This window comes from Fusarium vanettenii, assembly GCF_000151355.1.
Source record: "Fusarium vanettenii 77-13-4 chromosome 4 genomic scaffold NECHAsca_3_chr4_2_0, whole genome shotgun sequence".
Classification (NCBI taxonomy): domain Eukaryota; kingdom Fungi; phylum Ascomycota; class Sordariomycetes; order Hypocreales; family Nectriaceae; genus Fusarium; species Fusarium vanettenii.
This window is the reverse complement of record NW_003315879.1, coordinates 1,705,770-1,730,420: the sequence shown is the minus strand read 5'-3', so window position 1 is coordinate 1,730,420 and position 24,651 is coordinate 1,705,770. Positions and strand designations below refer to the sequence as shown.

The 24,651-nt window shown below is 54.7% G+C and overlaps 10 protein-coding genes across 10 annotated transcripts; 5 read left to right on the top strand and 5 right to left on the bottom strand.

Annotated features, from left to right (window-relative positions):
* The first annotated feature begins 139 nt into the window (after positions 1-139).
* NECHADRAFT_68400 (uncharacterized protein) lies at positions 140-1,271 on the top strand. Its single transcript, XM_003052123.1, has 2 exons — positions 140-283; positions 336-1,271. Exons 1-2 carry the CDS (start codon positions 159-161, stop codon positions 1,207-1,209), a joined length of 999 nt encoding a protein of 332 aa, XP_003052169.1. The 5' UTR covers positions 140-158; the 3' UTR covers positions 1,210-1,271.
* A 69-nt stretch (positions 1,272-1,340) lies between these two features.
* Positions 1,341-2,880, bottom strand: NECHADRAFT_38509 (uncharacterized protein; the record flags this gene model as incomplete). Its single annotated transcript, XM_003051679.1, has 3 exons — positions 1,341-1,756; positions 1,807-2,695; positions 2,749-2,880. The coding sequence occupies 3 exons, from the start codon at positions 2,878-2,880 to the stop codon at positions 1,341-1,343; spliced, it is 1,437 nt and encodes a 478-aa protein (XP_003051725.1).
* A 486-nt stretch (positions 2,881-3,366) lies between these two features.
* On the top strand, positions 3,367-6,855 carry NECHADRAFT_79078 (uncharacterized protein; the record flags this gene model as incomplete). The annotated part of the gene is made up of 5 exons (XM_003052122.1): positions 3,367-3,397; positions 3,460-3,615; positions 3,674-5,323; positions 5,375-6,400; positions 6,449-6,855. The coding sequence occupies 5 exons, from the start codon at positions 3,367-3,369 to the stop codon at positions 6,853-6,855; spliced, it is 3,270 nt and encodes a 1,089-aa protein (XP_003052168.1).
* A 184-nt stretch (positions 6,856-7,039) lies between these two features.
* On the bottom strand, positions 7,040-9,184 carry NECHADRAFT_92729 (uncharacterized protein; the record flags this gene model as incomplete). Its single annotated transcript, XM_003051678.1, has 1 exon — positions 7,040-9,184. The coding sequence occupies one exon, from the start codon at positions 9,182-9,184 to the stop codon at positions 7,040-7,042; it is 2,145 nt and encodes a 714-aa protein (XP_003051724.1).
* Positions 9,185-9,464: 280 nt separating this feature from the next.
* NECHADRAFT_100084 (uncharacterized protein) lies at positions 9,465-11,236 on the top strand (the record flags this gene model as incomplete). The annotated part of the gene is made up of 4 exons (XM_003052121.1): positions 9,465-9,892; positions 9,946-10,059; positions 10,514-10,961; positions 11,159-11,236. The coding sequence occupies exons 1-4, from the start codon at positions 9,513-9,515 to the stop codon at positions 11,234-11,236; spliced, it is 1,020 nt and encodes a 339-aa protein (XP_003052167.1). The 5' UTR covers positions 9,465-9,512.
* A 20-nt stretch (positions 11,237-11,256) lies between these two features.
* NECHADRAFT_60151 (uncharacterized protein) lies at positions 11,257-13,486 on the bottom strand. The gene is made up of 6 exons (XM_003051677.1): positions 13,293-13,486; positions 12,549-12,627; positions 12,150-12,456; positions 11,838-12,079; positions 11,713-11,783; positions 11,257-11,652 (listed from the first exon to the last, which is right to left on the bottom strand). Exons 2-6 carry the CDS (start codon positions 12,607-12,609, stop codon positions 11,521-11,523), a joined length of 813 nt encoding a protein of 270 aa, XP_003051723.1. The 5' UTR covers positions 12,610-12,627; positions 13,293-13,486; the 3' UTR covers positions 11,257-11,520.
* Positions 13,487-15,927: 2,441 nt separating this feature from the next.
* NECHADRAFT_102558 (uncharacterized protein) lies at positions 15,928-16,834 on the top strand. The gene is made up of 3 exons (XM_003052120.1): positions 15,928-16,123; positions 16,221-16,352; positions 16,410-16,834. Exons 1-3 carry the CDS (start codon positions 16,005-16,007, stop codon positions 16,447-16,449), a joined length of 291 nt encoding a protein of 96 aa, XP_003052166.1. The 5' UTR covers positions 15,928-16,004; the 3' UTR covers positions 16,450-16,834.
* A 34-nt stretch (positions 16,835-16,868) lies between these two features.
* On the bottom strand, positions 16,869-19,100 carry NECHADRAFT_79074 (uncharacterized protein; the record flags this gene model as incomplete). Its single annotated transcript, XM_003051676.1, has 2 exons — positions 16,869-17,057; positions 17,115-19,100. The coding sequence occupies 2 exons, from the start codon at positions 19,098-19,100 to the stop codon at positions 16,869-16,871; spliced, it is 2,175 nt and encodes a 724-aa protein (XP_003051722.1).
* A 1,085-nt stretch (positions 19,101-20,185) lies between these two features.
* On the top strand, positions 20,186-21,824 carry NECHADRAFT_92726 (uncharacterized protein; the record flags this gene model as incomplete). Its single annotated transcript, XM_003052119.1, has 4 exons — positions 20,186-20,255; positions 20,306-20,664; positions 20,824-21,078; positions 21,129-21,824. 4 exons carry the CDS (start codon positions 20,186-20,188, stop codon positions 21,822-21,824), a joined length of 1,380 nt encoding a protein of 459 aa, XP_003052165.1.
* A 237-nt stretch (positions 21,825-22,061) lies between these two features.
* Positions 22,062-23,822, bottom strand: NECHADRAFT_68396 (uncharacterized protein; the record flags this gene model as incomplete). The annotated part of the gene is made up of 3 exons (XM_003051675.1): positions 22,062-22,225; positions 22,277-23,263; positions 23,311-23,822. 3 exons carry the CDS (start codon positions 23,820-23,822, stop codon positions 22,195-22,197), a joined length of 1,530 nt encoding a protein of 509 aa, XP_003051721.1. The 3' UTR covers positions 22,062-22,194.
* Between the last annotated feature and the right edge of the window lie 829 nt (positions 23,823-24,651).

Sequence of the window (24,651 nt, the reverse complement as noted above, 5' to 3'; positions counted from 1 at the left end):
TTCCCCGCTCGTAAACATCTCTTAACAATAAACTTGGACCTTGCATGAACCTGGTGATCACGTTTCCCTGAGACCGACATCATAAACGACATCGGATGAAACTTTCCGTGTCAACCTCAGATTAATATTCATACGTCAGCGTGAATTGCCATAATAATATGTCAAGCAAAGACGGTCCTATTGCCAAAATTGGGCTGCTGTCCATAGGCGACATGGGTGCTGGCATCGCCAACCTGCTCGTTGCTCACAACTTTGCTGTTGCGACGAATTGCTCGGGTAGAAGGTAGGATATACCTACCACTCGGCAAGAGGCAGGAAACTTACAAACACGACAGTCAAGATACCATTGATCGCGCCCGGGAAGTCAATGTGGAACTGCTCGAGACCGATGTTGACCTGGTGGAAGAGTGTTCAGTGATACTCTCTGTCGTGCCCCCACGAGATGCCGAGGCTACGGCACGACGCATCGTGGATGCGCTCTCAAAGTCCAAGAGAAGAGAAGATTTATACTTTGTCGATCTAAATGCAGTTTCGCCATCAAGTACAAAGACAATCGCAGCGCTTCTCGAGAAATCCGAGGTCCCCGTCCGCTTCATCGATGGATGCATCCTAGGAGGTCCTCCAAAACGGACAACTCCCACCGATGGCGGATCCAAAGCTTCCAGCAACAACGACTATTCCGACTGGATACGCCCAAGACTTCCCATATCTGGGCCAGAATCTCTCTCGGCCCTCCCTTACGGCGATACTCTTATTTCAGTGTTAAACATGAACCCCATCTCCCCCAACATCGGCGCCGCGAGCGGGCTCAAGATGTGCTTCGCTGCCATGTCTAAAGGCTTTATAGCCATAGCTACTCAGTCATTCACAACTGCACACAGCCTCGGTGTTGCGGATGTTCTGCGAGACGAGATGGCTAAAGGCCTTCCTACGCACCTCGCCCTCGCCGACAAATCTGTGCCAAATATGCCGCCCAAGGCGTACCGCTGGGTCAGAGAAATGGAAGAGATTGCTGACACTATGGGTGAAGAGGGGGGGTGGGGAAAGGAGCTGTTCCAGGGCGCCGCTGGTGTATACAAGGGCATTGCGGAGGATGAGGTACTTGGAAGCGAGAAGGTCGGGAAGAGAAAGAGGGGGACGACGCTGGAGGATGTTGCAGCGGTAGCATCAGAGGGATTACAAAAGAAAAGAAGGTCAGGTCAAGAGTAGATGGGGTATGTATTCATCAGGGTAGAGTTGGCAGCATCGTCTAGATATTAGAAGGGGGAGTAATTACACATCTCAAGTATACACGTGCACGCGCACCAAGCGAGAAACACCACAAACCAGCCATCCAGATCCTACTCTTTGTCGGCGACAAAGATCCGAGAGTTTGGCACGTTGAGCTTCCAGTCGTTGTTATAGCCTGGCGTCGTCTCGGCGGCAGCGTCCGACGAGGTGACAAAGATTCCGTCATTTGAGAGCGCGCCAAAGTGATTCTCCAAGACGACCGTCTCGGACTCGGCGTCTATCGAGTCTTGGACCCTGCTGGCAGTTCCAAACACTACTCCAGGGGCGGGAGTTCCAGATGCTTCCGTCGCTGAAGTCTCTGTCGACACGAAGAACTGGATCTTGGAGCCCACAGGAACAAAGTTGCCGCCGTCCATGGCCTGGATGAACCTTTGCATCTCCTCTTCTTCAGACAGGGCAAAGTGAGTCCGTTGAGGATCAAGTGACAGCAAGCCCTTCTTTGCGCCCCAACCGCCACCACCGCTCACTACTCATGTTAGCACTTAGTTTGGAATTGTTCAAGTAGAAAGGACGTACAGATCTGATATAGTCGACCCCCTTGCCCGTATAGCCTATGTAGATGACTAGATGTCGAGGCCACCAAGTCTGTAATGTTGAGATTCTCATCAAACGTCGCCTCCGGATCTGGGTCGGCAGAGTGGGAGACATTGCTTCCCACTTGAGCAAACGTAGGAGGCGTGATGACAGCCCAGATGCCCATAGGTGACTGAACCAGGTTGGACTTCCGACTATGCAATTCGTCGACTGCTGGCTCGAGCTCATTTGAAGCAGGAACTGATTCGTCATCGACATTGACTCGCCTCACAATGTTGCCAAAGCTTTCCGTCACCACACGTGGTTGAGTCAGGGGTACCAGGGGAGCCCAGATCTCAAGGTCTTTGATCGAAGGGAGCTGCTCTCTGAGTGGAAGAGTCACCTGCTGCCAGTGCTTTTCCGTCTTCTGCAAAAGCTTTGGAGAGTCTTGAGATAGGTCGTATCGGCTTGCAATAAGAGTCGACGTCTTGTGGTTCTGGAAAGTGGTATTTGTCAAAGGAACAGTGAGGTGGGGGTTGCCGAGGTCAAACGTCAAAGCCGCAACCTTGTTCGCATCCTCCCTCGCCTTTGGAGGAGCCTCACTCCAGAGTTCCGGAAGGATAGAGCTGACAGAGCCGCGGAGGATGGACAGGCCCTGGATGGGCTTGTTTGCCGGAATAGGCGGAGCAACATGGTCAACCACAGCACCAAGAATGTGAAACTGCTCCATCTTTTCAGAGCCCGAGAGAAGCTCTACAAACTCTGCCATGAAGCCATCCTCCTCCAGCCATCGGGCATACTCTGGCGTGGCCAGAATAACTGCTGCGTCATGACGACTGGGGTTAGACAGCTTGATTTGCGGCTTCACGCTTTGTAGCAAGGCAGCGAGGTCCTAGGATGAAGTTAGCTCATTGCAAATAGGTAATTCCTTCAGAATTGTGTCACCTTTTGTTTAGAGCCCAAGTTTACTGTGAAATATTTTGAGCCATTGCTTGTTGAATATGCCCTTCTAGAGCCGGCTGTGATACTACACAATGTTCGGCTCGTGTGAGCTCTCAAAGCTAGCCTGAAGGCCATCAAGGCAGAGACTTTGAAGAAACAGGGCAAAGGAGAGTAACAAGGACCAGTTTCAACAGGCTCAAAATAAGTATATGGACAGACAAGATCCACTGAAACACAGCATGAATACAGTCGTTCAATGTCAAGACGTGGGTGGAAAACATGACCACCAGCACCAGAGCTCCAGCCATGTGTGCACCGCCACAAACGCCACACTACGCGGGGTACAACCCACCTTCCGATATTCGTTCTGGATGGCCATGACTCAAATTTACAAACCAAACCGTCTTGAATCGTAGCAACGAGGCTCGACTCTGAGTCATCTTTGCTCTTTTCTCTCTATTAAAGTCAATTCCCGGCGTGCGACAGTGTCTGAAGCCCCAAAGCAACGGGCTTCACTCAGTCATCTCCGGCACGACGTTTAGACGACTCGCGGTTCAAGCACTTCGCGTGCGATCTGCTTCCCCAAGACCAAGTAGAAACTTGACAACCACGCGAGTCACCATGGCGACGAACAGCGGCCGAGGAAACCCCAGTAAGGATGAGAACTGCGAATGGGGATATGTTTAGGGTGTGACTAACATTGGAATCGTATAGTCGGCGCCAGCGAGGGCCTTGAAGACGCTACCAGTACCCCTCCAGCCGTCCCCGCCGAGGAGAAGAAGAGCATCACCGAGTCTGCTGCCCCCGTTCATGCCTCAGGCGCTGATGCCGGTGTCGAGGGCGGTGCCAAGGTGAAGACTGCCAAGGAGTGTATGTGAAGCCTCCCCGAACCGATTTCGACCCCAGATGGTCTAACATGATGGCGCAGTGGAGAAGGAGCGCAAGAAGGCCGAGAAGCAGGCCAAGTTCGAGGCCAAGAAGGCAAAGGCCGCCGCGAGCGCCCCTAAGCCAGCCAAGGAGAAGAAGCCCAAGGAGAAGAAGGTCGAGGAGGAACCCCTCCCCGAATACGTCGAGGACACCCCCGAGGGTGACAAGAAGCGAATCCGATCGTTCGAGGACCCCCATTTCAAGGCTTACAACCCCATTGCCGTCGAGTCGGCATGGTACAGCTGGTGGGAGAAGGAGGGCTTCTTCAAGCCTGAGTTCAAGCCTGATGGCAAGGTCAAGGACGAGGGCAGCTTCGTCATTGTCCACCCTCCTCCCAACGTCACTGGTGCCCTGCACATGGGTCACGCTCTCGGTGACTCTCTCCAGGATCTCATGGTTCGATGGAACCGAATGCAGGGCAAGACCACTCTCTGGCTGCCTGGCTGCGATCACGCTGGTATCTCGACTCAGAGCGTCGTCGAGAACATGCTCTGGAGAAAGGAGGGCAAGACCCGACACGATCTTGGCCGAGCCAAGTTTGTCGACACTGTCTGGCAGTGGAAGGATGAGTACCACAAGCGCATCAACAAGGCCCTGACCAGCCTGGGAGGTTCTTTCGACTGGAGCCGAGAGGCTTTCACCATGGACGCTAACCTGTCCGCGGCCGTTACTGAGACTTGGGTCCAGCTTCACGAGGAGGGTACCATTTACCGTGCGAACCGACTTGTCAACTGGTGCACAAAGCTCAACACTGCCCTGTCTAACCTCGAGGTCGCCAACAAGGAGCTGACTGGCCGAACACTCCTCGATGTCCCTGGCTACGACAAGAAAGTCGAGTTTGGTGTTATTGTCCACTTCAAGTACCCCATTGAGGGATCCGACGAGCTCGTCGAGGTCGCCACTACCCGTATCGAGACCATGCTGGGTGATACCGGTATCGCTGTTCACCCCAAGGACGACAGGTACAAGCACCTCATCGGCAAGACTGCCATTCACCCCTTTATCGAGGGTCGCAAGCTCCCTATCATCGCCGACGAGTATGTCGATATGGAGTTCGGAACTGGTGCCGTCAAGCTTACCCCTGCCCACGACCCCAACGATTTCACCCTCGGCCAGAAGCACAACCTCGAGTTTATCAACATCTTGACCGATGATGGTCTCATGAACGAGAACGCCGGTCCCTACAAGGGCCAGAAGCGATTCGACGTCCGTTACACCATCCAGGATGCCCTGAAGGCCAAGGGTCTGTACGTCGACAAGAAGGACAACGCTATGAAGGTCCCTCTGTGTGAAAAGTCCAAGGACGTCATTGAGCCTCTTATGAAGCCTCAGTGGTGGGTTCGCATGAAGGAGTTGGCCGAGCCCGCTCTTGCTGCTGTCCGAGACGGCCGCATCAAGATCCGCCCCGAGTCTGCTGAGAAGAGCTACTACCGATGGCTCGAGGATATCAACGACTGGTGTATCAGCCGACAGCTCTGGTGGGGTCATCAGTGCCCTGTCTACTTTGCCAAGATTGAAGGAGGCGCTGGAGATATCCCTGAGGAAAAGCTCTGGTTCGCTGGCCGGACTGAGCAAGAGGCCGAGGAGAAGGCCAAGGCTGCCCTGCCCGGCAAGACATTTACTCTTCAGCGTGATGAGGATGTTCTCGACAGTGAGTTGCCCGTGAAATATTATTGGATATTAAAACTGACCGCATAAATAGCCTGGTTCTCTTCTGGTCTTTGGCCCTTCAGCACACTGGGTTGGCCCAACAAGACCCATGACCTCGAGACCCTGTACCCCACATCCGTCCTGGAGACCGGTTGGGATATTCTCTTCTTCTGGATCGCCAGAATGATCATGCTCGGACTCAAGATGACGGGCGATATCCCCTTCAAGGAGGTCTACTGCCACAGTCTTGTCCGAGATTCCGAGGGCAGGAAGATGAGCAAGAGTCTGGGTAATGTCGTTGACCCCCTGGATGTCATTGCCGGTGTCCAGCTGGATTACCTCCACGAGAAGCTCCTGCAAGGCAACCTGCACCCCAGCGAGGTCGCCAAGGCCACCAAGTACCAGAAGACTGCCTTCCCTGATGGTATCCCCCAGTGTGGTGCCGATGCTCTGCGCTTCACCATGATCAACGCCACCACTGGTGGTGGAGATATCAACCTGGACGTCAAGATCATCCACGGATACCGAAAGTTCTGTAACAAGATCTTCCAGGCGACCAAGTACGTCCTTGGAAGTCTTCCTCAGGACTTTACTCCCTCCAAGTCGGGTATTGCCCGCGGCAAGACTCTGGCCGAGCGATGGATCCTCCACAAGATGAACACCGCTGCCAAGGATATCAACAAGGCTCTTGAGGACCGTGAGTTCTCCAAGTCGACGCTCATCGTCTACCGCTACTGGTACAACGAGCTTTGCGATGTCTACATCGAGAACTCCAAGTCTATCATCCGAGATGGTACCGAGGAGGAGCGAAACTCGGCCATCCAGACCCTGTATACGGCTCTCGAGGCTGCCCTGACCATGATCCACCCCTTCATGCCCTTCATCACTGAGGAGATGTGGCAGCGAATGCCCCGGAGACCCGAGGACGAGACCAAGTCTATCATGGTTGCCAAGTACCCCACCTACACTGAGGAGCTTGACGACCCTGAGTCTGAGCGTGCTTACGAGCTTGTTCTGGGCTGTGTCAAGGCCACTCGATCATTGATGGCCGAGTATGCCCTCAAGGATGATGTCGAGGGTAAGTAATCAATCTTTAACTATGATCAAGGTGCTAACTGCTTTATAGTCATCATCCAGGCCTACAACGACACCTCCCTGGCTACTGTCAAGGAGCAGGTCGCCTCCATCAAGACCCTCAGCGGCAAGGGCATCAAGGGTGTCGAGATCCTGTCGCCCGATGCCACTCGACCGGCCGGCTGCGTCGCCTACCCCGTGTCTACGGAGGCGGCTGTCTTCCTTCACGTCAAGGGCCGCGTCGACATTGACGCCGAGATCGTCAAGGCGCAGAAGAAGCTGGACAAGGCCCGAAGCAGCATCCAGAAGCAAGAGAAGATCCTCAACGACCCTGGATACCTCGAGAAAGCCTCGGACGCCATCCGCGAGACGGACCAGAAGAGGCTGGCCGACGCCAAGCAGGAGCTCACCAGCTTCGAGGAGACCATCAAGCAGTTTGAGCAGCTGAAGCTCGAGTAGACTAGACAAGACTGTTATACTAGACCTGCTGTCGGATGACATGTAGAAAAAAGAGTAAAAGAGAAATGGAAATGAATGTATGTTATGTCAAAGAGTAGACGATGCTGGTCCACTGTAGCACAGCCAAGTAATGATTTCATCATGTTCCCATTGAATCTATCCATACAAAAGCGTCATTCTATTATTACTGCCAACCTCCTTTCCCAGGTGCTTCCTCCTTTTCTCTCCTCGCCGCACCACCTCCACCGCGTACCGGTCTCGACTGCGCAGCCTCGTGTCTCCTCAGCTCTTCTGGCACCTTTGAGATAGAGCTCTTGCTGAGGATCTGCTTCAGATCGTACATGTTATCCGCATCCTCGTTGCCCAGGAAGGTGATTGCAACACCACTCTTGCCGGCACGACCGGTACGACCGATACGATGGGTGTAGCTCTCGATGTTGGTGGCCATGTTGAAGTTGACGACGAGAGAAACGTCGGGGACATCGATACCACGACCAGCAAGATCGGTGGCGACCAGTACTTGTGTGTGTCCGGCACGCACCGAAGCCAGGGCGGCCTCTCGCTGCTCCTGAGTCTTGGAACCGTGGAGTGTGACGGCAGACCATCCCATGGCCTTGATGTCTCGCGCGACAGCATCGCAGTTGCGCTTGATGTTGACAAAGACGATGATGGGGGGCGCAAAGGCCTCGGAAGACAGAATCTCTTGAAGACGCTTCTTGCGGCGGTCCTCGCCTGAAACAAACTCGACGCGCTGCTCAACCGTGTCAACAGCCTCACCTGCGTTTCCGATGGTAACGACAGCCGGGCGACGGAGGTACTTCTTTGCAATCTTCTCGACGACCGGAGGCATGGTGGCCGTGTACATCATGGTCTGGCGGTAGCGGTCGTTGCCGCCGAGGTAGCGCTTCATTAGCTGCGCGTTCTCTGCATCGTCTGTGTCAGGCTTCTCGTTGGAAACGGGCAGGGCGTCGAGGATCTTGTTGACCGACTCCTCAAAGCCCAGATCGATCATGCGATCGGCCTCATCCATGATGACGTAGCAGCACTGGCCAAGCACCAGGAGTCGACGCTCAATGCAGTCCACCAGACGACCGGGTGTGGCGACGATGATCTCGGCACCGTTGCGGAGGGCGTATGCTTGCTCTTCGAGGGAGTGACCACCGACGATACTCACACAGCGGAAGCCAAGGGGTTCGGCAAACTTCTTAGCTTCGGTCTCGATCTGCTGGACCAGTTCTCGAGTCGGGGCGAGGATAAGAGCGTATGGGCCATCGTTCTTGTTGTGATCTTCCAGAGGTGGAAGGTCAGAGATGTACACCAGCAGCGGCAGAAGGAAAGCCGCCGTCTTTCCGGAACCGGTAACGGCGACACCGATGAGGTCTCGAGCCTGGAGAGCGATGGGGATGGCAGCTCTCTGAATGGGTGTAGGCTCCTTATAGCCGACCTGGTCGACGACGCTGAGCAGTCGAGGAGGCAGATTCGACTCGCGCCAGTTGCGCATGGGGTTAGGGATCATGCCGCCCTTTGTCGCAATACCAAAGTCCTCCTTGAAGATGCGCCAGTCGCGCTCGCGCATCTCGTCCAACGACTTCTCCGTCCACCGCTTGCCCAGACCTGTACGGTCCGCACGCTCCCGAGCCCTGTCGCGAGCTCGGAAGAAGTCCTCCATGAATCCCTTGGCTCGCTCCTTTCCGTTCTCCGGGTCTCTCTGCTCAATCATCCTCGCGCGCTTACGAGCTCGCTCTTCAGCCTCCTCGTCAAACTCGCCACCAACACCAGCAAAGGATCCATTGTGGTTGGCGCTCTGTCGCGTGTATAAGGGATCGTTGTCGCGTGATGTGTCTTCGTCGGCGTCCCATTCAAAGTTGAACTTTCTCTCCGTCGTGCGCATCCGCTTCTTCTTTGCCGAAAAGTTGGACTGTTGATTTACTTCTGGGCCGAGATATCGTGATCGTAACAGAGACGCTTCGATGTCCTCTGCTAAGCGCTTGTCCGCGTTCGCCTTGTCTCCCTTTTTCCCTTCACGCCCTCTTCCACGACCGTTCTCTTGGTTCATGGCTTTGGGCCCCGTGGGCACCCGCGAGGAGGAGCCATTCGTTGCTTCGCTGGGCGTTGATGATGAGCCGTTTGGTCGAGCAGCCCATTTCTGTTCATCCTCGCGTCGTCGTTGGGCGTCCTCTGCGGCCTTGCGCTTCTTGTCTTCTTCTTCCTTTTTGGCCTTTTCAGCTGCCAGTCGCTCTCGTTGGGCCTTGGGGATGAACCTAGGCTTGGCGGCAGCGGCGTCTGCTGCCTTTTTCTTTCGTAGGATCTCTTCGATATCGAGAGGCATGGTTTCTGTGTGTGTCTTGAAGATGAATAGAAGAAAGAGAGAGAAGAAGAATCAAAGCAGGCAACCGCCCGCCAATGTAAGTGATGACTGATGGCTGATTGAAATGGATGTTGCTAGAGTTGACGAGGCTGTAGAATTAAGCATTGGAGGCTGCAACCCATCAACCAATCATGACCCGCCTGTCAAAAGTGGGCCCACACTCGAAAACTTGGGACGTCAGCCTCGACATGATCAATTGGAGAGGCCCTCAAAGTCAACGACTCCATCTCAAACCGATCGACCCCTTCCTCTCCCCCGCGGGACATGCGATTGACCGGCCCCTAGCACAATGGCATCCTCTTCGCAGCTCATCCAGCTGGCAAAGTCGCTGCCAACGCCCCTGCAGCGCTTCTTCGCCCGATACCCCCCCGCCGCCATCGTCCCCGAGGGGAGCCCCAAGACACCCTCCCAAGAGTCCCGGCCGGACCCCTTCCGCTTCTACAAGCACCCCGTGACGGGCAAGTGGCAGGACCCCGTCTACTCGCAACGCCGCCAGGCTGAGCTGGTCAAGATGGCCCGCGAGCACGGCGTCGAGGACCTACTTCCCGACACTCGCAAGGGCACCGAGTACCGTCTTGCTCACCGGGTCGAGCACGGTCTGAGGGTGAAGGGTACTGGTGTGGGACAAAAGGTCAAGGGTCACATCCACGAACGACACATGATTGCCAAGTACGAGGCCCAATTGCCAATACCGGAGTGGACAATTGCTAACTATGACCCAGGATGGAGCAGAGGAGAAAGGCCATGTTGGATATGCCCAGCCTCATCAAGCGCTGGAAGAGGGCAAGTCATAGTACTCATATCAACTCTGTTCATTATACTAACTCCCGTGACAGGTGGGCAAATATGGCTGGACAAAGTTCCCCAAATAGAGGAGACGACGAGAGATGGAATGACCTGCTTTGGCGTACCTGTACATGTACCCGTGTATTATTATGTACAAGAATCTCTGCAACAGTCTCAAGCAACGACTTTACGCATCGACAAAACCCCTCTCCTTTGGTGATTTGTGTCATGTCTTGGAACAAGCAGTGCTGTCTTTCCACCTTCCCCAGAGTGACACTCGATAACTACCAGGCAAAACATTCCCACGACAGCGCCGAATAACTCCATCGCAAACCACAATGCTAACAAGCATTCACGAAAGTCAATGGCCTATTTCCTTTCAACATCTTGTTAGGCACATCTCCGTCACGTGATATCAAGATGTCTAAATCCCAAGATTTTCAGATTCAAGACTCACACAATCCGCCATCTCCACTTCCTCATATCCCAATGTTTCCCTTATAGCCCAAGGCCAACCTCCATGGCATCTTCTACAGACTTTTCCGCCGTCTCCGGCACGGCGACGCATTATCAAGTCCTCAACCTAACAGCAACCCTCCTCGACACACAACAAGACCCCACGCCACTCATAAAGCGCGCCTACCACCGCGCCCTCCTCCGCAACCATCCTGACAAGGTCGCCGCCTCAAATCCTTCAGACTTCTTCACCGTTGACCAAATCACCACTGCTCTCAATGTTCTCTCCAGCCCTTCATCCCGGGCTGCCTACGACGCTGCCCTACGTGTGTCTCGCCCTGCTGGTGCTGCAAGTCGAGACGCAGCCTTTCAGACAGGCGTAGAAAACGTCGATCTGGATGACCTTGCCTTTGATGAGGATGACGAGTGCTGGTATCGTCCCTGCCGCTGTGGAAACGAGAGGAGTTATGTGTTTCGAGAGACGGATCTAGAGGAAGTCAGTGACGAAGGGGAGTTGGTGGTTGCATGTCTAGACTGTAGCCTGTGGCTGAGAGTTCACTTTGCTGTCATGGATGTTGACGATGATGAGACGCCGCCTTCAGATGATGTCACTAAAAAGAGTTGACACCCGAAACATTCCACAAGAGAAACACCCATGTTGTTTGTGCATTGTCATGACTGAAACCGTAACAGCCTACCTTGCAGCTACAACCCATGACCAGAGCCATGGTTCACTACATCCCTGCCGAATGCAACATGCCTCGAGGCTAGATATCCAATCCCATTGTCACCAATCATGTATCATCGTGTATTGAAAGTAATTTTAGTATTTTTATTGTCCAGACGGTCAACGCATTAAAAGTCTAAAAGCAGAACGTCCAAGTGCTCTCCTCAAGACCCCTGCCAGCCCGTTGGTGGAAAAAGTCAGCCCCTCCATGGTGCTTGTCTGTGTACCGAAACGATGCCGAAGCTCTTGATCAAAAACGAGGTCTTCCGTCCACTCCGTAGACACCAGCCCACCTGACACCTGCATAGACCAATCATACTTTGTCACTCTACTCGGCCTTGGGCTCCTCAGCCTGGGCGGCGGGGGCGGGGGCGTCAGCGGCAGGTGCGGCAGCCTCCTCCTTGGGAGCCTCAGCCTGACCAGCAGCAGAGGTCTCGGCCTCAGAAGAGGTCCAGAGGGTCTGTTCAACATGTTAGCCATCACGTTCGTAATCGAGAGCCAGGTATTGCGGAAAACGTACAAGGTTGTCGCGGAGGAGCTGCATAATAAGCGTGGAGTCCTTGTAGCTCTCCTCGCTCAGGGTATCAAGCTCTGTACGATAAGAGTCAGCAGGGTATCAAGATAACGGTAGGCACGGAGACATACCAGCAATGGCATCGTCGAATGCCTGCTTGGCAAGGTGGCAAGCCTGGTCGGGGGCGTTGAGGATCTCGTAGTAGAAGACGGAGAAGTTCAGGGCGAGACCAAGGCGGATGGGGTGGGTAGGGGGAAGCTCAGTCTGAGCGACCTCAGTAGCAGCCTTGTAGGCCTCGAGAGACTTGTCGGCAGAGTCCTTGCGGCGGTCACCGATGGCGAACTCGGCGAGGTAGCGGTGGTAGTCACCCTTCCTGTAGGACTGGTCAGCACATGACGGGTTGCGGTCAAGCGGCCGGCGGTGGCCATCGAGGATGCGCCTACATCTTGTGGTAGAAGACCTTGGACTCGCCGGACTTGGCAGAGGGAATGAGGTGCTGGTCAAGGACCTCGAGGATGTCGTCGCAGATCTTGGCAAGCTCGGCCTCGATCTTCTGTCGGTACTCCTTGATAAGGGTGACCTGAGAAGAGTTGCCCTTAGACTCCTCCTTCTGCTCGATGGAGGTGACTATGCGCCAAGAAGCACGGCGAGCGCCAATGACGTTCTTGTAGGCGACGGACAGAAGGTTTCGCTCCTCAACAGTGAGATCGCGGTCCTCGGAGGCGACAATCTTCATGTTCTCGACCATCTCTGCGAAGGCGCGCGCGCCCAGTGTCAGCGCGCGATCGATAAAAAGGCAGGCAAGGTGATGTCGATTGAATTCTTCGACATGCAACACATACCCTCGTAGCGCTCAGCCTGCTCAGCAAGCTTGGCCAGGTAGACAGCATCTTCGTGACCCATTTTGGCGGTGTTTGACGACTGTGGTTCCAAAGCGAGTTAGTAAAAGGGGTGCTGTCAGACGAGAGGTAAACAAAGCGGTGCGGTAGGTGGGTAAGTTAAAAAAAGAGGGCAGGCGCAAAGGAAGCGAAGCGAAGAAAGAATCGAACCAGCGCGGATATGCGAATGAGTCGAGGCGGCGATGAAAGATGACGGAGCGAAGTGACGAGGGGCGACGGGTCGATGGAGTTTATGGGCGATTGAAGAGGGAGAAGCAGAAGCAGTTGCGCGCCGCCTGTTAGTGCGTGGCTAGAGCCAGCGAGCGACGAACGACTCGGTGAGGCTCCCCGCTCTTGCTTGGCCCGTCAGTGGCGGGGGGGTTTCAAACAGCTGCTCCTGGAAAGGCGCGGCAGCAGGGGACAGGACAAGCGATGCGATGCAGCGTTCTGAGCATGTAACCGTACGCCTTGTCGGAGAATATCGTCGACGATGGAAATGAGGCTCCGTTGTTCGCGCGGTGGTTGAAGGCGTCGAGGACTCCAAAGGGGCATTTGATGGGTGCGTGTTCCTTTCGCTGAGGGAGGGGGGGGCAATGACGACAGAGGGGGGGGCAAAAGGGCACAACAACACAAACAAACAGGTACAGGTGCAGCGACAGACGTCGCTCAGGGGAAAGGAAAGGGGTCAAGACGAGGTCGCAAACATACCTAAAGTCGGGAATCTGTAGGAGTGACGGTGAAGGAAAAGGGGAGAATTATCAAAGGTAAAAGCTGGCGAGCTCAATCAAGTAGAAGGTGACTGTGACTGCACGGGGGGGAGAAGGTGAAAAAAAGAAGTGGTTTTGCGGGACGGCGGATGGTAGGTAGGTAGGTAAGTTAGGTAGAGGATCCAAGTCCAAGTCGGGCTTCGGGGGTTGTTGGGGGATTGGGCAAGTTTTGGTTGACGACGGGCGGGAGTGGAAAACGTGGAGGCATTGAAGGCTGCCCTGGAGCTCCATTGCCCCCTTCCTCTGGCTTCTGGCAGTGTTAAGCACAGGCAATCAGTGGCCGCGGTACGTACCGCAACTGGCAAGCACTGCCCACCAGCTGTCGAGTCGAGTCCCACTGAAGTTCCAGGGCACCCCTTCGCCCTCACAGTGGGCACGGCCTGTTAGTGGACGGGATGCAAGAAGGCATTGTTGTCATCGCCTGGATCCTCACCTCAGCCTTGACGAGAGTGCCTCAGCTGCCCATGGCAAGGCGTAGAATGAGTTCTTATTGACAGCCTCACGTGCTAGATAAGATGCCCAATTGGCAGACTGCCTTTGCAGATCCTACCTGGCTATCGACGAGTTGCGAGTTGCCCAGCTTCACTTCTAACGGCAGCACAGTATCTAGACTCAACCAACATAATCAAAGCCCAATTACGATCAACAACAATCCGCCCTGGAAAGCATAGTGCCCTTATCAGTCAGTCCCTGCAGCCTCGTCAGCCCCCCCGGACCCGAGACTTTCGAGACAATAAGATCAGAACCCCTCCCTTTCCCTCCCTCGAATGCTTGAACCTGACTAGACCCGATATGAGCCGTCATGTTGCGGAACGACACGTCAACGGCTGAGCAACGAGCGGCTGGAATTCCCAGGAGTGAAGAAAAACGAAGCACAGGGAACAGCAGCGAAACGAAATGATGGATGGGATGGAGGGGCCCCCAAAATCGTCATCACCGTCATCGTCATCATCGTCATCATGCGCCCAAATTCGTCTCCCAGAATCCAGCGTGCTGGTGACCCCCTTCATCCTCCCTTTGGCGTGCCAGAGCGGGCGAGCAGCCACACAAGTGCCGACACGAGGCTCGTGGGACAAGCAATAGAGTCCAAAATATCCGACCAGCGATGAAGGCGACGTTTATTATTTGCACACCTTTGAGTGAAAACTGGTTACATCTTGCATGCTTCTTTTCATCACCATGGTCTCCATGTTGTTCGTATTCTGTCCACCCTGATGCGGGCTGAAACGGCGACCGAGCATGAGGCGCTCTCGCTGCCTGTGCCACTCCAAACGCAACCAACGTTGGTTGGGCCGTGGCGATTGACTCATCATGCCCAAAGCTGCCTACAACGACAAAGAACGTGATGCCTCGCCTCGCCTTGCCTCGACTTCTACAATAGGTCATCTGGTCGACGGCGCAACCTTGTTTTCTTATTCACGTTCTTATCAAGGCTGTATTTGCGGAGCAGACTTTGGCCATGGATGGCTTGGATTATTTGGAATGCACAAAGGCGGACCTGCAAAAAAACTCACTTACAAGACAGCATGAACCTCCATCAAACGTCTCTCCATTCTCCATACACAAGACGTGCCCATCATGGTGGGCTCGATAGCATTGCAGCCGTCTGCCCGAGCTGCGCTGCGCCGCATGGCGTTGGTCTGTTTTGCAGGGCCCGCTGACGTCGTTGCCACCACTTCAGCTGGGAAGAAACATGGCCATGGTTCCAGAAACACCAACAACTGGACCGCTTGTAGGTCAACAAAAGAATTTTGATAAAAACGTCTTTCATTGACGACAGCTTGAGGGTCTTTTGATGATTTTTGAATCATTTTATCAAGAATCCTCTTCTTTTCTCTACACTGCGTCTCTCAATGTCCCTTAGACGTGTGCTACCCAATCAACACCCGAGGTCAACCAGCAACACCATGGTCAATGGGTGTCCACCTGATCACTGAAGTCCTGGGCAAGGTGAGAGATTGTGTGCCATCCGAGGCCTTTTGCAGCAAATATCTGGTGATCTCTGCCTTCCTGCCTGCCTCCGAGCCGGCTATCTAGCCTGTCAGTTTTATTTCCCTCCGCACCGCAGCCCCATCGCCTACTCCATACGCGGTACAACTCCACGCCACCCGCCCCGTCACCTGAGGCGAGGCGTTCGTTCTGTTGGTGATGGATGCCTCTGCTGGATCATGAAGTCTTGACTTGAGCCGTCTTGTTTACCCTTTTCTTTCTTGAGGATCACGACGGGAATTAGCAAAACTTGAAAGGATAGAGAAGCAAAACGTCCGTTCACTGCAGCCTTACAGGGAACCCCAGAAGCGATCCTCACCCTGGCTGCTCGAATTCTTCAATCCCGTAGGCTCACTCGTCCGCGCTGACAGGCTCCCAGATCCGAGCTCCCAAGCGGACGGGGCCGGGATTTACCGCCAGCCGTGCGACCGTCTTAACAGGGTACCTGTGAAGTCACTCTGAATCGCTGTTCTGTAGATGTACCTCCCTATAACCCGAAGCCTGGCCCGAACCCAGACAGCTCGGTGCTCATCAGATCATCCGACCAATTGCTCTCGGCTCTTCGCAACCACTTCTCCAACCTTTCCCCACGTCATCGCTACACACACAAAACGCCTCTACCTTCACCCTTCAACCTAGTCTTTCACAAGACACATCAACAACCATGCTCCGAACAACCTTCCGCCAGACGGCCACCTTCCGGCCCGTTCGATGCTTCTCTACCACCCCCCGCGTCATGACCGAGGGTGCTACCGGTGCTCCTCCCAAGACCGGCGGTCCTGGGTAAGTTCCTCATCTTCCTCCCTCCGGCCGCGGATGGATGGATTTGCATCAATTCGCATCACCAAGACATCAATTGATCCTAACCCCTGTGCCACAGTGACGCCTTCCAGCGACGAGAGAAGGCCAACGAGGATTACGCCATCCGCCAGCGCGAGAAGGAGAAGCTCATTGAGCTCAAGAAGAAGCTCCAGGAGCAGCAGCAGCACCTCGAGCGCCTCTCCAAGCACATGTAAGGTCCCAATTGAATGCGCCAGGCGACCCCATTTACTGACTTTTCCGTCAACAGCGACGAGATCACCAAGGAGCAGGGCGGCGAGCAGAACTAAACCTCTCAAATTTTCCACCACATCTTCGTTTACCGGAAAGGTCGGGCAAAGCTTTGCGCGGGGAAAGCCACTCAATTGCGAGAGATTTTATTTCGGCTCGGCAAGACAACAATCACCAACCAACCAAAACACAATCACGATCGTCGACTCGATGGGATGGATACGATATGAAATGAAATGACACATCATCCAGAGGTTCCCTTTTTCCACAGTCTAAACTAGTGTACAAGAAACATTCACGCATCCGCGCACTCTACAAGTTCCGCATCGCATCGCATGTACCTCCCACGTCTCATCTCGTCTTGATTGCTCTCCAACCATGTCTGTCTGTGTGACTTAGTCTTCCATCTTGCTACTACAGAATTACATAGAGTCCTTGCCCAAACTCCATTCCCAATGAATTACACTCGTCCTCCAACCTATCGTCGCCCCATGTAGGAACGGTAGAAGCTCTCCGCCGCGTCATTATCCGAGCTGCCATAGTGGCTTCCAAGGTTGCTGCTCGACTTTTGGGCCGCCGTCACCTTGGACTGGAGGGCCGAGGCATTAGCATCGATCCACTGCAGCTGTGTGAGATGGCCGTTGAGAACCCGGACGATCTGGCTCAGCTGTGTGGTTTGGTTAGTAACTTTGCTCACCCTTGACCTTGGGGTAATGAGACTTACAGGGTCCTCGGGCTTAGCACCCTTGTTAAGTGTGCCCGAAATGTCATTGATCTCCTTGACCATCTTAGTGAGGTCCCTCGACTTCTCATCCAATTGTTGCATCAGCTTCTCGGCAAGCTTGTATGTGCGCTCCCGCTCCTGGTCAGGACCTGCCAACTGCTCGCCGGGACCAAGCTGCTTGGCAAACATGTCCTGGACCTCCGACTCATAACGATCGAGCCAAGCCTCGAGCTCATCCTGCTGGTTCTCCACAGCCGCAAGCTGTCGCTCAATCTCATGGCTCCTTCGCTCCGCCTCAAAAGTATCCAGGTACAACTTCTGAATCTTCTCGCCATTGTCAACGAGGCTTCTGTCCCAGGTGGACACAGTGGTAGCTTGCTCCTTGAACTCCTTCTGATACTTGGACAGATCCGAGGCCCATCGCGTCACGATGTCCTCCATCGTCTTGTTCTTCAACCGGGCCATCTGTGAGGTAGGTCCAGTCGTGGAGGCACCTAGAGCACTGGTTCCGTTCTGAGCGGCAGGCTTCGCTGCGTCCTTGCTGGCGTCTGTAGTCGTGGCCGCCTTGGCTCCAAACAGGCTGCTTGCTGGCGCTGCGGTTGTGGTTGCCGCAGTTGCAGGAGCAGCTGTAGTTGCAGATGTCTGAGCCTGCGTGGTGGCCGGTTGTCCAAACAAGCCGCCCGCAGGCTTGGGCGCCGCTGTCTCGGTGGAAGGCTTCGGGGCGCCACCAAAGAGACTACCCGCGCTGGAAGCCGTTGCTGGAGCCGCCGTAGTTGCAGCTGCGGCTGTTGTTGCAGCAGGCTTAGCGCCGAACAAAGCTCCAGCAGTCGCAGGAGTCGAAGTAGTAGCAGCAGTAGATGTTGCTGCCGCACCTCCAAAGAGCCCGCCAGCAGGTGTCGAGCTCTGAGCAGCTGCCGCAGGAGCCGCGGGCTTAGCACCGAACAGGGTTGAGGTAGCAGAAGGTGTCGAGCCGGCTGCTTGGGAAGCGGCTGGTGCAGCTGTCTGGGTCTTTGCGCCACCGAAAAGTCCACCTGATGATGGAGCGGCAGTAGAGGCTGGGGCACCGCCGCCGAAGAGCCCTCCAGAAGGGGCGCTGGCGCCAGACTGCGCGCCTCCAAAGAGACCGGACGGAGCTGTTGTGGTTGTGCTGGGCTGAGCGGGAGCTGAGGTGTTCGCCGGCTTCGCTCCAAAGAGAGAGGGTGTGGTAGATGTCTGAGCACCTGCGTTTCCAAAAAGGCTGGGTCCGCTGGGCTTCGAAGAGTCCGCAGGTGGTGCTCCGGCTGGTGTCGTCGATGGCAGAGCAAAGGTTGGCTTCGCGGGGGTCGCAGTCGGCGCGGTGGAAGCTGGCTTGTTTCCGAACAAAGAGTTACCAGTGCTCGCAAACAGTCCAGACGCTGGGGCAGCTGAGGTGGTGGCTGCGCTCTGGGCCTGGGTAGCATTGTTCTGTCCAAACAGAGCACCACCACCACTGGCAGGAGTAGTAGTGTTAGCACCACCAAACATGTTACCCGCAGGCTTGTTAGCAGCGTTTCCGTTGTTTCCAAATAGCCCTCCGCTCGCAGGCGTGGTTGAAGTGGTGGCACCTCCACCAAACAGTCCTCCGCTCGCAGCAGTTGTCGCAGGAGTGGCAGAAGAAGCACCACCTCCTCCAAAAAGACCGCCCGATGAAGGAGTGGTAGAGGCACCCCCTCCGAAGAGCCCGGTTCCAGTCGAGGCGGGTGTGGTGGAAGTGTTGTTGGCCGCGTTGCCTCCAAAGAGACCTCCAGCAGGCTTTTGCGCCGAGGCGCCAGTTTGTTGACCAAACAAACCACCTGGGTTGCCTGCGGGTGTAGTGCTGCTACCAGCAGTGGCACCTCCAAAGGAAAACTTGGGTGTTCCCGCCGCAGCTCCAAAGAGACCGCCCGAAGCCGGCGCAGTGGATGTCGTGTTGTTGTTTGGCGCGCCCGAAGAGCCGCCTGTGCCTCCAAAGCTGAACGACCCGGACATGATGGCGGCTGGAGGTTGAGGATCAGCTTCCTCGCGTCTGGGGAATTGTCGATCGCAGTATCTCTGATGCGTTCACGTGATGCTCGGCGCCTTGGAGACGAGGTTCCTGATGACCGACAGAGAGACCTGGGATGTCAGCGCGAAAAGTTGAGATGGGAGAGGTTCTTGTCGTCGATGGCAACGGGGTGATTGAAGACGGACCTTACAGCACATGGGAGCTTTTTTTGTGGGGACGCGACTGAACCTCACCACTCACCGTTGTCTAAGGAGGTGCCTGAGCTAGTCTATTTCTAGCCATCGTCTTAGGTAGCTCTTTGACGCAGAGACCGTTTTAAACGGTACATATCCCCGGCGACTACAGGTTAGCAGTCGTGCATGCGATCTCGATGAGAAGGATAGAGTCGTGAATCTTGCGTGATGGATCCATGTAAGCTGTTCGATGAGACACGTGAAGGACAAATTCACGCAGTGTGTAGATCGTGAGTACGAGCTTGCGGCATTCCTTGTGTGTTATCTTGATATTGTTACTCTGAAGCTGGAAAGGACCCATTCCGCCCATGATTGCAACGGTGTTCTTTGAAGTTTACCTATACTTCAGTATAACTATCATATACACAAGGCGGTGTAGAAGAAGAAGCGAATTCATATACATACACAAGAACAAGCACGTATGATCATTTTAAACGTTCACGCAAAGGACGGTGTGCTCGGCAAGGAATAGGCCAGGCTTGCGAATGGATGAGGCGCGCACTGTAAGTAGCCCCACGTGATGTACCTATGCGTTGGAGTGGGCGAGCTTCCAGAACTCGCAGATGCGGTCGACCTCCTTTCTTGATCATACCAAGTATATTTGTCTGGACCTTCTTATCTGTACACGGCCCAAGAATTGTCCTTCTGACTGGGGAGCCTCTGGATCCTCCCGTTTCAAGTTATCACCCCTCACGGACCTGTCGATCGCGACCCAAGCCCACCGCCCAGGTCGGGCTCCCCTAACCCCACGCACGACCATCATATCACATGCCCTAGAGCTCGCTACCTCGAGGTTCTGCAGCTCCAAGTAGTATTTTCGTCTATTTCCGGTCATCATGACAGACGCCGAGAAACTCGAACCTCCCAAGGTGGCTCCCAGCGAGGACCCAGGTGCCCGCGAGCTGGGTACGTTTCCCAGCCTTGAACACTCTTGCACACTGCTGACATGTCGGTAGCCGAGGAGTCTGAATCCGAAGACCAGTTCACCGACGCTCAATCCGATGCCGCGAGCTCGATGCTCAACTCGCCGGTCCCCAAGACCCGGGTCGAGAGAGTCGATGACCAGCCGTCATATGGCGAAGTCCCTGGAACTCCAGCATACGCCCTGCGGGAACAAGATGCCCAACCCGACGAGATCGCGATTGCCCCCGAAGAAACACCATCTCGAGATGCCTCGGTGACCCCTGAAATCAATGCTCCCACAACCATTGTAGAGGAGGCCCCAGGGCCAAGAAGCCGCTCGCACTCGATCCAGTACGAGGAGAGGCGCAGAGCAGACGCTTCCCCAGATATCGTCGTGGATTCCGATGGTCAGGTCAGGGAGATTCAGGGCGAGAGCATAACTGGCGAAAGCGCCGCTGGTATGGGAATAGCCAAGTCCTAAAGAGCACAAGAACATCTGTTGACCACTGAGTTTCGTTTTTTTCGCGTAGAGAACCCATCACCTGAATCCCCCGATTCCCCGGCCTCGCAGTCAAAAGAGGAAGAAGCGTCCGAGAAGCCCATCACTGTAGCCGCGCCCGTACCAGCTGGTGACAGCGATGACGATGAAGAGGACGATGAGGAGGAAGATGGTGGTGAAGATGATTTTGGAGACGATTTCGACGACTTTGAGGAGGGCAACGAAGATGACGACTTTGATGATTTCGAGGACGGTTTCCAGCAAGCAGAAACTCCGGCACCTGCTCCTTCACAAGCAACTATCCCACAACAACCTACGTTACCATTCGTGAGTTTTCTTGATATCACACTTGTTCAAGTTGTTAACAATTCATGTAGCCTATACCCGACTTTGACGGACTTGATCCCGAAGGAGTTATAGCAACCCTGGAACCATACCTCGCAGCCTTGTTCCCACCCGAGGAACTTGATCTTCCCGCTTTCCCTTCCCTGTCTAAAGACTCATCCGTCTTCTTCACACCTCGATCCGCATCTCTCTGGTCTCAACTTGTCGCTCCTCCACCTCTCGCACCCCCTGACTGGATTCGCTCCCGCACACGGCGCCTCTTCCTCGTATCACTCGGCGTCCCCGTGGACCTTGACGAGATCCTACCAGCCTCCAAGCAAAAGAAGCTTGTCCTTCCATCACTCAACGTTCGCACCGCATCCCCACGCAACTCTAGCGAGTCCCGATCAGTATCTCGGTTACGGCAGGGCGAAGGTAACAACTCGTCTACATCGGTCGATACCCAAGGAAAGCCCTCGGCCTCAAAGAAGCGCAGAGGTCCTCCCCCACAACCTGAGCTGGATCTCGTGGCTGCCCGGCATCTGTGCATGACGACAGACGAGGCACTCAACGGCATGACTGACCAGGAACTCAAAGCCCACATTGCCAAGCTACAAGGCTTAGAGGGAGCAGCAAAGGAGGCGCTGGAATACTGGCAGAAGCGGACGGACGAAAAGATTGGCGATAGGGAAGCCTTTGAGGGGGTGATAGAAAACCTGGTCAAGCACGCGCGCAAGGTACGGAAATAGACGCTTGTAATATCTTTTTGGGGTTTGGTCAAAAACCTCGTTCAATTCTTCCTGACCTTCAGGCCTTAAAACTTTTGTCTTTCCCCCCCGTGAGGTTGACGTGACCCTCTTTGATGCACTTACAACGTAACTACATGGCTCATCCCGCTACCGTCACTGGTCCCCAGAGCTTCTCCGTCCGGGGAATGCTTCCTCCCCTTCTCCTCCCCGTCCCTGAAAACGACCACTATAAACACCAGGCCTCATTCCAGCGCCAGCCGTCTACTCAAAATGCCGTCGAGGGCTTTGCCTCTGTTTGGGCGCCCTCGGGTCCGGAACTTTGCGTAGTAGAAGAATCGTGAGAAACCGTTTGTTTGTCTACATGAATTGCTTACGAAGTGCTGGGCTCGAGTGTCACACCGCTGCAGTAGAATTAGTTATGATCTAGATAGAGTGGAATCAGGGCAACTTACGCAGCAATGGTAGCCCATCCGATAAGACGCCAATGCTTCTCGATACGTCGGGACAAAGCAACCTTCTCGCCGATGTTGCTGCAGGCAGGGCTGGTCAGGACCAGCTTAGCGGCATCGTTCTTGATAGCGATGACCTTGGCTCCAGTCGAGGTGGAACCAATGTTGACCATGATCATCTCGTTCTTGGCCAGCTTGGCAACCTTGGCCTGCTTGCCGTCGGCGGTTCGCACACCGAGCAGGCGGCGGAGCAGGTAGAAGTTGATCTCGATCTCGCTGTAGATATCGGGGAGACGGCCCTTGAGACCCAGGACGAAACCAACGAGACGATCGGCACGGCAGAGGGTAGGGTCGATTCGGGTACCGACACCGATGAGACCACCGGGGACGGCGTACTTGAGGTCGTTGGCCTCGGAGTTGAGAGAAACGACTCGGCTGAAGATGGGGGTACACTTGAGGGCACCGCTGTCATCGCGGGACACAATACCAGGTCGGATCTCAATCTCGTCACCCAGCTTGACAACACCGTGAAGGATAGAACCACCAGCAACACCACCCTTGAGGTCATCAATCTCAGCACCGGGCTTGTTGACGTCGAAGGATCGAATGACAATCATGTGAGGGTCCATGCTGAAGTCACGGGGAGGAACGGGGATGGTGTTGACGATGGCCTCGTTGACGGCATCAATGTTGAACTTGAGCTGGGCAGAGATGGGGATGACGGGCGACTTTCCAGCAACGGTACCTCGGATGAACTTGAGGATGGACTGGTAGTGCTGCTGGGCGGCCTCTTCTCGCATCAAGTCGACCTTGTTCTGAAGAATGATGATCTTATCGAGCTTCATGATCTCAATAGCAGCCAAGTGCTCCGAGGTCTGGGGCTGAGGGCAGGATTCGTTGCCCGCAATAAGGAGCAGAGCAGCGTCCATGACGGCGGCACCTGACAACATGGTGCTCATCAGAATATCGTGACCGGGGCAGTCGACGAAGCTTGTATCGTCAGTTATGGTCCTATCGCATTCCGAGGCTTAACTTACGAGACGTGTCGCAATAGCCGGTAGGTACCAGAGCATCCCTCTCTCTCGCAGGGAGGGTCGACCTCCTTCTCACTCTTGTAACTTCGGTAGCATCCTGGCCGAGGGCACTGAGGGCTATCGCACTTGTAGATCTTGGCGTTGGCATAACCCAACTTGATGGTAATGTTTCGGATCAGCTCGTTCTTGAAACGAACGGTCTGGACACCCGAGATGGCCTTGACGACGGTGGACTTTCCGTGAGCGACGTGGCCGATGGTACCAATGTTGATGGTGGCTTGTCGGGCAATAATCTCGGGCGTCAGGGGAGTGAGGCTGGCGACGTCGAGGTCTTTGGGGTCGGTTTGCGGGGGAAGCTCCGGTCTTTGAGCAGCGGGCTCGGCGATGGCTGGGTTGGACTTCTTGAGAGCAGACTTGATGGGCTTCTCATCGCCGGCCTCGTTGTGGCCGACAGACTCGCCAGAGTCGGACTCGGACTCAATGTCGTCGTACTTGGGGTCGCCGTTGGCAGACATGGTGGTGGGAGGCGGGGCAATCGGCCGGGTTTTGGGGGTGTTTTTCGGTCGTGGAGCAGCAGTGAGGGCGATTTCCGGGGTTGTAAATGGTCGCCTGGGTGTGGAGAAAATTACACTCGAAGGTTCGAGGGGATCGTGAGCGGTTCTCGTCGTTGAGGTCGTCGAGAGCCAAGAATTTGCGTATTTCGCCTTGATGATGGCAAAATTCCTCGTGTGCAGTCTGTCGGGATGGCTATGACTCTTACGCTAAGCCTGTTGGGGTACGATAAGGCGATAAGGATTCGATGCCCCTCCCCGGAAGATTGTCGGTAGGTGCTCCCACCAAAGCTTCAAGTTTAGGTTGTGGGTTTAGATAATCAAGCGCTGCAGCATTTATCACCAGCTTTGGGGAGTGCGACGACAGCCTAATCCCATTGAGTCTTGGGCTGAGAGGACATGTCAAATGCTAACGCAGACCCATCCAATACAAATTCGACCCAGGTCTTTTGATATGCATAATTCATCTGTCGTCGTTTTGCTGTTAGTTGTCTATAAGGCTCATCAGTCTTGCACCTGATAACAGACATCTCCAACACAAGTCAAATCGTTGATATACTTCTTGGCACAAAAAGTCCCCTTTACAGCACAACTCAACACGCTGTGACCATCAAAGCAAGATGGATGGAATATGTGCTAGAAACTGCTAACTTGCTGGACAAAATACGATGACTGACGGCGGCGCTGGTTCCTGAACCTCCTCAATCAATCACAGACATTGCATTAGTTGATAAACTAGTCACGTGCCGGAAACATCTGAGAGAAACAGAAACGAAACAGAAACCGAAATCCG

Coding starts and splice junctions, on each gene's coding strand:
- NECHADRAFT_68400 (XM_003052123.1), top strand. CDS start 159: ATGTCAAGCAAAGACGGTCCTATTGCCAAAATTGGGCTGCTGTCCATA. Junction 284..335: donor ACGAATTGCTCGGGTAGAAG/GTAGGATATACC, acceptor CAAACACGACAG/TCAAGATACCATTGATCGCG.
- NECHADRAFT_60151 (XM_003051677.1), bottom strand. CDS start 12,609: ATGGGTCACGAAGATGCTGTCTACCTGGCCAAGCTTGCTGAGCAGGCT. Junction 12,080..12,149: donor AAGGTCTTCTACCACAAGAT/GTAGGCGCATCC, acceptor CCAGTCCTACAG/GAAGGGTGACTACCACCGCT. Junction 11,653..11,712: donor AGCTCCTCCGCGACAACCTT/GTACGTTTTCCG, acceptor CATGTTGAACAG/ACCCTCTGGACCTCTTCTGA.
- NECHADRAFT_102558 (XM_003052120.1), top strand. CDS start 16,005: ATGCTCCGAACAACCTTCCGCCAGACGGCCACCTTCCGGCCCGTTCGA. Junction 16,124..16,220: donor CCCAAGACCGGCGGTCCTGG/GTAAGTTCCTCA, acceptor CCTGTGCCACAG/TGACGCCTTCCAGCGACGAG. Junction 16,353..16,409: donor GAGCGCCTCTCCAAGCACAT/GTAAGGTCCCAA, acceptor TTCCGTCAACAG/CGACGAGATCACCAAGGAGC.